Genomic DNA, 11,188 nt, shown 5'->3' with positions numbered 1-11,188 from the left:
CCTCCTGGTGGTTCAGCTCACACCCCTCCTCCCCATCCTCCTCCTGGTGGTTCAGCTCACACCCCTCCTCCCCATCCTCCTCCTGGTGGTTCAGCAGTAGTTTAGTTCACAGACACAAGTAAGATGAAATGTATGAGAACTGAAAAGACAGGAAAACTCATTTGCAGATGACATGGTTGTCAGTGTGAAGGCGCCAAGGAGACTCCCAGAACCAATGGTAGAAGGGGATCAAGACATAGCACTCTGCAGCCAGAGCTTTCCCCTGGTGCCAAACAGGAACCAAACGTGAGAAAAGAGCTAGGGCATGGCTAACCCCAGCACAGAGAAAAGAGCTAGGGCATGGCTAACTGCAGCACAGATGTAACAGTGTTTCCAAGTAAAAGACACAGTAATGTGATGGTGACAGCTAGTCATTCCTACTCCAGCAACTGTTGCCAATTTACACCTTAGAAAACGTTCACAAAGATGCTAATGGCACTGCTCATTTAATACTATTTTCAATATAAAAAATGTGAAACGATATAAGCCTTTCTCAGAAGGCAAATATAGTACAATATTAGAGGCCAAAGTAATGGGTAACTGTATTTTATATATCAATTTCATGTAAAATACAGCAAATTCTAAAATTAAGAAAGGAAAGAAAAAGTGTTTTTTTAAACTAGTGTGTGTGTGTGTCACATGCACAAGCCCATTCATGTCATTTCGGAAATGCTCTGTTTTATCTCTTTAATTATAAAACAATAAAATTTAAGTAGGCTCATGTGTGGTATACCTAAAAGGATAAGGGGGGNAAAAGCCAAAGAAAACTTTCTTTCTGTTGCTGTAAGGAACCACTCTGCCTAAGAGGAGCTTGAGGAGAAAAGGGCTGGTTTTAACTTACATTTCCACATCGCAGTCCCTCGCTGAGGGAAGTCAGGGAAGGAAGTCAAGGCAGGANCCTGGAGCCAGGACCATGGAAGAACACTGCTTGCTTCCTCCGGCTTGCACAGCTCTCCTTGGCCCACCTTTCTAGAGAACTGGCTGCAGGACCTGCAGTGGGTGGAAGGTTCTGGTGTCCTGTGCTCACCGTCTGCGTGTCTAACACCTAAAACAAATTGGCTGCATACACACGCGTCTCCGGAGAGTCTTATCCACACTGACTACCACACCTGCGAATCCTTTGCTCATGAACAATGCTGAATAAAACTCAGCTGAGAACAGAACCAAGTGGCATTGTTCATGAGCAAAGGATTCGCAGGTGTGAGCAGCAAAAGGAGACTGCGCCAGCCGTAGCTTGAGCGTAGAAGACTTCAAAGCCCACCTCCACAGTGACACACTTCCTCCAAGGCCACAACTACTCCATTGAGGCCACACCTCCTAATAGTGCCACTCTCTATGGACCAATCACTCAAACACATGAGTCTATCGAGGCCATTCCTATTCAGACTACCAGAGGACATACCTTAAACAGAGTGGCAGGAGGTGATTTCTTCAGCTGTCTGAAAGTCTGCATCTTAGCCTTGGGCTCCAAACTGCTGTCTGCACAAAACAGCCTTCCTGAGATGAGACATCTACAGTCGGACCCAGTACTCTACCGGCTGTGTAGCCTTCCCTGTGCCTCAGTAGGATGGCACACCTGCAGGGATCTTTGAAATCTTGGTGCCATAACTGGAAGATGACAATCTTGTTTCCCTCCTGGATTCTAGAGCTGGCTGTATGCTGTAGCCCCATGACCATCTCCACTGTCCTGATAACCGCCCAAGCACCAGCTTGAGACAAACTTCTACTTTGCTGGCTCCTTGGTTATGGATATGACCCTTCAGAGCTGGCCTCCAGCAGACTGTCAGCCAGCGGAATGTGTTCAAACACGGGCTGGGATTGTGTGTGTTACCCTGTGGAGGCCACGGGGCAGTTTTCCTTACAGTCTCTAGGACCTGTTTTTAATGATTTAGTTAGGACTTGAGAGGAAAGATTAGGAAAAAGGGGGAGAAATGATGGCTGCTGTTGCTGATGGTATAGTTTGTTCCTTATGGACCATCTCACAGACTGGCAGCCAGGAGATGGCAGAACAGCCATACTCAGCCATCAGCCCATCTATATCCCTAGCAGGACTGAGACATACCTTTGAAAGCCTCTGAACAACGTATTTTAAGAGGCATTGGAAGGGAATCTAGTGAGGAAAATCCAACATCCAGGACAACAACAAAGGCCCAGTGGTGGAATGTCGGACGTGGTGTGTCTGAGTGTCTGACAGAATAAAGGTCATGGAATAGAGCCCCTGTGTGCATAGGGATGTGGTTTAGCTCACGGAGCATTGATTCCACTTTTTTACACATAAGGAAACTGAGGCACAGAAGAAATGTCACCTTGCCAGGTAAAACCCATTGCCCCTAACACTGTGCTGGGAATTGATCATGTTTTTACAGCAGTACATTGGGAAAAAAACGGGGCTTGTGTGTCTGGGGAAGTTGAAGACCCTCTGTATCAGAGCAGGAGCTGACAGANCAATCCACAAGACCACAGCAGGTCATGTGGGACACTAGGGACCGGTGACACTTTTTCAAAGTCGTAACACTGAGCTGACTTGAGGTTCTGCTCTGTCGATATACCATTGAGTGGACCCCCTCACCACAACACCCTCAGGAACCTTTTTAACAGGCTCTGTTTAAAAACTATGGCCATGAGTCTGGAGGTGAAGCAAGTCTAAATAGGAATTTAATCCACTTTAAGCCAGTGAAAAATNAGGCTATCATCTGTGATCTTNCATCCAATTCACTACTTTAACCATTGCTCAAAGAATCAATTAAAAATGTGGTAAAGGGTGGTAAACTTAGGTTTGATCGTTANAGGAGAGCGGGGAGCTTCCGAGCNGCTGAGCACTGCCCCTCCCACCTATGATCAATAAGCAGAGTGCTGGCAGAAAGGACGCTGAAGGGCGGAGAAGGACTCCTGGGATCACAGCTCCCCGGAGACCCAGGAAGTCCTGACTCAAATCCCATCACGACCTGATAGTGTTGCTGTATCCAGAGCTAACAGGGAGAATTCCAATGTTGTAATTTACTGCTTTGAAAAATGAGGGAGCCTGCTGCCTTTGTCATGCCTCTCTGAAACATGGGATATTTAAAATTCACACCCCAGACTTAATGTAGAGATAGATCACACGCCTTTATGGCTTCAGTGATGTAAGGTGAGCCTTGTAATATCTCACAAGGTGTGTTTTATTCCTTCCAATGTGAGTCACGTGAAGATTAAGACGCTATATTATTGCCGTCGAACGACCTGCTATTTCCTGGAAANAGTAATTTGCCAGACCTGTCCTTGTCGCTTGGGGTAAGTCTACCTCCTTAAGCAATCTCTGTTCTCTTAAGTGATGGTTTCCTCACGAAGGAAGCCTGCTGGCCAGGCCGCTATGCTGAGTGTCTTGGCGCCACCTAGTGGCTANTTATGGGATAACTACAGGAAGGCTGGCTCGTGCCTTCCAATTTCCTAATTAAGAAGCAAGAATCTTTAATAGACTAAAAATTAGCATGTCCGAGGGTGCCATTGTTTTACAGCTTAACTCCAATAAATAACAGAGAGAAGGGAGGAGCCTGTTCCAGGTGGCAGAAGGAGGGAATCAACTCAGACCAAGTTTCCCCTGTCCTCTATGTAAGCCACGGCATGTGTGTATCCAGAGGAACACATGCACAAAATAAATAAAGGACATGAGGTTTTTGAGAAACTAGCACTTGTCAGAAAAAAGTCTGAGCCTGGATGTACGATNAAATCCAAGATACCTTTGAGAGGCCCTGCAAAGCCAGCTCCGTGTGAGCTTGAACTCCAAGANACAGCTGAGAAGCTGGCTACGGGGAATGCCACAGTTATTTCTCTCCTACAGATGAGCNCCACATAGAAGATGGCTGGATTCTGGGAGAAAGATACCTAGGCAGGCTCCCTAATCTCANCCAATGACTGTCCACTTATCCCAGGCCACACTACATGCCTGAACTCACTTTATAGCTTCACCCCAGAATCATGTCTTATGTGTTTGCTGTGGGCACGTATGCCAAATGTCAGGCTATGTAAAACTAGGTGTTATGAGCAGTTCCCAGCAGAAATAAAGGTTATCTGTAATTTTACTCAGTATTTAGATAAGTTACTTTCCTTGCTTTAAGGGGGAGGAAGAAGGAGGAGGAAGAAGAGAAAGGAGGAGGAGGAAGGAGGAGGAAGAAGATAAAGAGGAGGAAGAGGAGGAGGAGGAGGAGAGAAGGAGAGGAGAGGGGGGAGAGAGGGGGAAGGGGAGGGGGAGGTGAGGAGGAGAAGGAGGAGGGGGAGGAGTTTTTTTGGCTGAGAGCACAGTCCATCCTGATAGTGAAGACAGAGAGGAAGCTGAGGCTGCTGGACACATGACACCCACAGGCAGGAAGCAGGGGAATGAATGAGTATTCATCCCTCTGTCTACATTCTACCCAGGCCCTCCAGAATGTATGTACCACATATACCCAGGGTCTTCCCTCCTCGGCGACATCTCCCTGAAAGGGCCTCAGAGATGCCCCCAGAGCATTGTTTCCTAGATTATCCTAGCTCCATCAAGTCGACAGACAGGCTGATCACCACACAGCCACAGAGATTAGGAATTGGGTTAGTCTTATTGTGATCATTTCCACGGTGTCCATGTTTTACTGCTAAGGCTCAATAGCAAGAAACAAACAGCACAGTCAAAAAATGGGCGAAGGATCTAAACAGATACTTCTCAAAAAAATAAAAATGTATAGACAAGGCTCATGCCAGAAGAGGAGGGACCCTACTCTCCAATGTCCTAGTTAGGGTAACTATGGCTGTGATGAAATATTATAACCAAAGCAACTTGGGGACAAAGGGGTTTATTTGCCTTAGGCTTCCATAATACTCTTCATCGTTATAGGAAGTTAGGGCAGGCACCTGGAGGCGGGAGCTGATACAGAGGCCGTGGAGAGTGCTGCTCACTGGCTTGCTCCCTATGGTTTGCTCAGCCTGCTTTCTTACAGAACCCAGGACCGACAGCCCAGGAAGGGTGCCATCCAAAATGGGCTGGGCCCCTCCCCCATCTAATTAAGAAAATGCCCTACTTCTGCACCTGATGGAGGCATTCTCTCACTCAAGGGTCCCTCCTTTCAAATGATTCCAGCTTGAGTCAAGTTGACATAAAAACCAGCCAGGACACCTGAGGAATAAACTAAGCGTTCACAGTTGGCCTTGGTCAGAGGAGAGGAGGTAGATCAGGCATTGGCTTATGTGATGGCAGCATCCTCTAACGACTGGAGCATTCTGAAGTCAGCATCTTGCCCTCANGTGAAGCAGAGACAAGGACATTTCAAAGGGCTGGCCCTGAGTCCTGATTATAAACCAGGGCACTGTGAGGAGGTTTATGAATGGGCAGAGGAAAGACTGGCGATCACTTTCCTGAAGTCCACACGTGAGAGGAGCAGCATCAGGAAGATGCCATTGGAAGCTTTATCCAGACAATAGAAACTAGCAATGGTTGTTGACAAACGGTTACTGGTTTCCACTCACTCAGAACTTCCTGTCCCACCTACTTGAATCAAAAGTGAATTAATGGTGGTCCTTCCGATACACTGACTTCCTCCCACTTCCCTGAAGAGACCCCATCCCTCCACCTGAAATTATCCAGCTGTGAGAATTCTCATTTAGGAGAAACCCAAGAGTACATACAGTACCNCGTTGAGATGTGGGAAGAAAATGGTCCCCATTATAGGCATGCATAGCAGTCCTCTACCTGGCTGGAAATCTGCCCTGGTGGAAAACAAGCATTCCCTGAACCACAGCCAGGGCTCAGCCCTCAGTTTGCCAACCCCTTCTCTGTGGATGTGGACACAAAGTCACCTTCAAGTCAAGAACAGTTTTAATTATTTTAAGTGCTTCTACAATCAGCCTCTGCCAGTGACGAACCAGCCCTGTCCTCTCTCGTCGCAAACATCTGCTTGGTGTCATCATTACGGTTCATCTACACTTTATGAAATTCAATTTCTGGAATCTATTTATGGTTTTTAATTTTCTAAGCCATTAACATTCATGTGCGGACTCTCTTGAGTTAAAACATTTCCTAGAAGAAGAAAAAAAAAAAAAGCAAGCATTTGCTGTAAGCAACCCTCTTGCCACCGGAGGAGCGAGCAGAGTGTAATGTCACACAGCACTGCACAGCAGTGGACATCTTTTCCCAAACTGGAGAAGAGGTCTTGGTGTTGCATAAGATGCANGTTGTGGTTTGTTGTCTATGGACTTTAGATGCGTGCGTGAATACTCCAGAAAACATCTGGTATTTGGAAACAGTTTTTAAGTTCCCCCGGCTTACTTCTCAATATCTATTCATTTACCATAAATTGGGTGCTTTCACAATTACCTTAAGAGTAGATATTATCTCACTGATGGAAAAACATCATTCCCCAAAATGAATGTGACTCGTGTTCTAATCTTACACAATTTCATTTTGGTCAAAGGGTGGAAGAAAAAAGCTGTCAATGGNTGGACTGGACTGGTAATGTTGCTTATAAGTAGGAAGATTTCTTAGCTGGTACAGTACCTGCTAAGACTCCATCCCCTGTGCCAAAGGAGGAGAGAGGGGTGGGGCAAGGAATGGAGGGAAGAAGGATTCTCACAGACATAGCAAGACAGCATTAAGTTCCTCAGAAGATTAAAGGACTTGCACTTCNTGCTTGAGCTGGGCCCCCCACCATGCTCTTTCACTGACACAGCCAGCAGGAAGAGCCAGGCTGTAACAATATGTTTAAGTCAGCCATGTTCCTGTGTGTGGTGCAGATTCAGAGCCATATACACATGCATAATTAAAAATAAAGTAAAATGACTGTAATAAATTGCAACCCTGTCTTATGTACCACAACTGCTAAATGAAAAGACATGATGTTTCTAAGCTAGAAAATCAGTGAATTCTGCCCCAATATATAAAGGTCTGGCATAAAAGAGAGTCTGTGACTGTCAGGTGTTCTGGAAGTACGTGAGACATAAGATGGAATAAACCCAGCTGTCTGACCATGTGACTGAGAATGGAAAACGACTAGCCACATCCTTGTGGCCACTCCCTGGCCTATAGCAGGATATGCTGGCATTTCAGGATGCCAATATCATCTAAGGAAGAAAGTATGAGGGAACGTTAAAAGGATTGGCCTTTGTGATCAGTACTATTTAACAGGATCTAGACTCAGACTCAGTAGGACATAAACCTCTGTNAGGTGAGGGACTGCTGTGTGACAGCTGCCTCAGATTGAAGCATTCTATCCTGCAAGGAAGCTCCTTAAGCAGGAAGGGGAACAACTCAAAACAGCTTCAGGAAGTCCCTGAAGCTGACCAGATTCACTAGGCCCCTCCCTGCCAGATTAACCAATAAAAGTTGAAAGTCTCCCTCAGATAGAAGGAAGCTAAGCTGCAAAAACCCTCAGAGAAGAGAAGCAGTGAAGTTGATTCAGAGACCAGATCAGCTGCCTAGAAAATACAGAAACCACCTGAGCTCCCTGGAAGAGGTTCAACTGAGGCACCTGAAAAGGACACTCTCCAGCTGTTGATCTGACTGAAGGAAGGCTAAGCAGTGTGCTCCAGGTTCCCAGCTTTGTGAGCTGTCACTCATGCTGGTGGTGGGCTTCAGTGATGTAGCTGTCTTCGTATCTTTTCTGCTCCTGTAAGTATCCCCTCACCCATACTCCTATAAGTAACCCCATTGGTTCACCAAGTTGGACTTTGGTATATCTGAACTCTGGTCTGTTTTGGCCTCCCCAGTTGGGGGCATACATATGTGTTGCATCTCCCTGTGAAAAATTCTGTCATACAACAGATAGTTTCTAGATTAAGCTAACTTGATGGAAGACTCACCCTTCTGTAGGCTGAGGTCCTGGACTGAATAGAGACAGAGTGACCTACCTGCACACCAGGGTTTGCATCTCTGATTATAGGCTATGGACACTGTGAGACCAGCTGCTTCAGATTCCTGCAGCCATGCCTGTGAACTGTGAGGCAATAAACTCTCCTTTCCCTGGTATTGCTTTCTTCAAGTGTTTGGTTAAATAAAGGGATAAGGGTACTTAACCCAGGAACCTCTCTGCTCCAAAGCAACTGTGATACCAGTGTGGTATGACTTTCGTAACAGAGGAACTTGGGCCTCTTACAGGAAGCCTGCAGTCACCCTGTGCACTTTTCAACNTCACCCAAGTAGTCTATACACACCCAACCTTCCATTGTTTCCCCNTTAGTGGCTACTGGAGTCCCCCTTGCCAATGAGGTGCTGTTTCCCCTGGGAATCTGCCTGGTTAGTCAGTATGCCAGAACAGGGCAAAGCCACGCACACGTGTTTGCTTCCTTCTACAAAAGTCTTTAAATCCATGCTCTGAAAGAGTCACACAATTCGAGTCTTTCAGGACTCTTGACTGAAGGTCCTCTGCATCTAGTTGATGGAGTTATAGGAGGGAGCCCTCTGGGAGACTGTTTCCCACATGGTTCTTTGGACATGGTACATGGTCCACACACCACAGAAGCATAAAAGACAGAGAAACGGGTTAAGCCAAGATAGGGATATGTAGGTAGGCAGGATGTTGGCATAGAAATCACAACAAGATGCCTTTTGGTTTTTTATTATTATTATTATTAGCCTAAAGCAAGACAAAAAGGTAAGCACGTACCATGCTCAAAGGCTCCCCAAAGGGTTTCCAGAGATGTGCCCTGCAGCCCCCCCCACTTCCCTCAGGATGGTAATAACTATACAGACCACCACATGCTAGGACCATCTGAGCCTCAGTCCACATGCCCATGACCCTGGATGTGCCAGCTGCCCTCTCTCAGCCCACTCTCCACTACCATCCACTCTCAGCCTCACACAAGTCTTACAGCCTTATGTTCAGAAACATTCGCTTCACCTCCACACAGATAGTTTGCATCGGAAAGTGCAAGATCAAAAACCTAGTGTGCAGTCGCCCGTCTGGCCACACGTGACATCACGCCAAACTGGCACCCACTCAGCACAGCATACAACATCCTAAGACCTCCCTCCCATCTCTCCAGCCCCAGGGCAGATGGGATTCCCTTAATCAGATGAGGTGGAAGCTGGGATGAGCTTGGGTTTGGCCTGCTGGGGAGGTGAGATGTCTGGGATCTTCTCCCCGTGTTTGTACACGCTGACAGTGACATCAATCTTCTCTCCTCCGTATTTATTCTTCACGTTGATGCTGTATTTGCCCGAGTCCTCCGCCGTCACCCCCTGGATGGTCAGGCTGACGTACTTGGACTGCTCCATCTTCACCAAGAAGTGCTCGCTGAGCTCAATGTCCTTGTCGTTCTTAAACCAGACCACCTCAGGGTCGGGGTTTCCAAACACTGTGCAGGTGAGGTTCAAGGTCTTGGGAAGGAAAATGTGGGTGGTAAAGGCCGTTAGAAAATGTGCACGAGAGGGGGGATCAGGTGGGTATGATCAGATGTACCGTACACATGTATGGAATCTTCCACTAATACATTTTCAAAAGAAAGAAAAGGCCACACTGATTTCAGCCATGCCCCCGGTATCTGTTGATCACTTATTACATCAACAACCCCTCGTAGGTGTAGACACAAGCTCCGAAGGTAGGTAGGAGCATAGCCCTGTGCTATGGAGGAGGGCCCAAGGAAAACTGTGGAATAGTTCTGCCTATTCTAAGCTCTAATCTGGGTTAACCCTGGAGGGTGGATTAGCTCTATCATCATCCCGTTGAACTTGCTTTTAAACTTTTTAAGTTTGTTTATTCCTCATTCTTATTTTTGTGTACTCCCATATGTCTATGTGTGGGGATGTATGTGTAAGTGTAGCTCTAGGTGTCAGATCCCCTAGAGGTGGAGTTAGCAGAAGTGATGAGGCANCCAGCATGGTGGCCGGGAGCTGAATCTCCACCCTAAGAGATGAAGAGCCCTTGCTCTTACCAGATGAAGCATCTGTCAGCCCCTACACTTCCTTTATATCTAGATTGAGGGGTCTATCTTCCAAGTTCCCCTGGAAACTTCAGCCTGTGACTGTTCATTTCACAGTCCCATCTTCTGTGATGTCACAGTTCCTCCATCTCAGGAGCTTTCTGTGCATTCGCTGGCTGTTAAAGAGGTCTATAAATTTTGCATTTGGGCCTAATAAAGTCCTTTCAAGTGCCTATGTCCCTGTGACATTGAGCTAGAATCATGCAGCAGAGGTGCCAATTAGATATCAATAACTCTACTGATGGGAAGCAAATTAAAACCTCAATTATAGATTCTAAAATGACCTTGGAAATTGGAGCAGGGTTTTTTTTTCTTTNCTTTAATATTGAAGAAGTTATGACTGCTCACATTCGAAGGTGGCAGCTCACAGTTCCACACCAGATGAGAGCTCACCCACCACCTCATTCAGAGAAGCCATTGAACCAGATGCCAACACACCCATGATCACNAAAGTCCTTAAAACAAGTCCTTGAGTCACACAACGTAACTGGTGTTTGAGGATTTGCAATACTAGCTATTGCTGTTGTTGTTGCTGCTGCTGCTGTGTTGTTATTTCTGTTGTTGTTGCTGTTTTTTACCTCAGTGCTGAGAGTCAAGCCCACTGCCTCANGTACTTGCCAATCCCTCTAACACTAAGGTATATCCCAACCTTGACCCTCAAGCTATCCCACCTCTGCAGAGGGCGGCGGCACAATGTGAGGTAGCTCTAAGTGCCATGCAGGCTGAGTGGGGAAGGATTCCTACTCTTGGGCTCCCCTGTGTTCCATCCTGAGATGAACGCTGTGCTCTACCTTGCAACATGACACTCATCCCAGCCCTGTCCCCAACCGTCTGCTCTCACCTTGCCTTCCATTATGGTCACCACATCTGGTAAGCCGCCAATCACCTTGCCACGATCTACAATGGAAAAGAGTCAGGTTGAAGAGGCACCATCGGGGAGATCCTACAGGAGGCCTGATGCTGACACCAAGCGATACCAAGGTGGAAATGGAAAATAATGAGCTTGTGCCTGGAAGATGACACAGAGAGCTATGTTCTGGGTAGACAAAGCTGTCATGGGGACCACAAAGAATGGCTGACTCTGCAGGTTAGGGGACAAGTNGCACCAAGGAAATAGAAATGAGAATCAANCAAACCAAGGTGGTCACATCAAGGACTCCAAGGAGAAAGAGCTACATCTCATGGACGTAGCTGGTAGAGGGTCCTGGTATCTGGGGAACAGAATCTTGTT

General features: G+C 46.7%; 1 protein-coding gene across 1 annotated transcript in view; it reads right to left on the bottom strand.

The window, feature by feature from the left end:
• Positions 1–8,578: 8,578 nt before the first annotated feature.
• LOC110300124 (myomesin-2-like) overlaps positions 8,579–11,188 on the bottom strand; it is a 70,168-nt gene continuing 67,558 nt past the window's right edge. Inside the window, exons 34-36 of the mRNA XM_029480673.1 lie at positions 10,935–10,966; positions 10,799–10,854; positions 8,579–9,355 (exon numbers count right to left, since the gene is read on the bottom strand). Of these exons, the coding sequence (XP_029336533.1) occupies positions 9,044–9,355; positions 10,799–10,854; positions 10,935–10,966 (400 nt within the window). The 3' untranslated portion in view covers positions 8,579–9,043. The remainder of the gene's footprint in view (positions 9,356–10,798; positions 10,855–10,934; positions 10,967–11,188) is intronic.

Source organism: Mus caroli, chromosome 8 (genome assembly GCF_900094665.2).
Source record: "Mus caroli chromosome 8, CAROLI_EIJ_v1.1, whole genome shotgun sequence".
Taxonomy (NCBI): Eukaryota; Metazoa; Chordata; class Mammalia; order Rodentia; family Muridae; genus Mus; species Mus caroli.
Note: the sequence above shows the minus strand (reverse complement) of the source record. Positions and strands in the feature narration are given on the sequence as shown.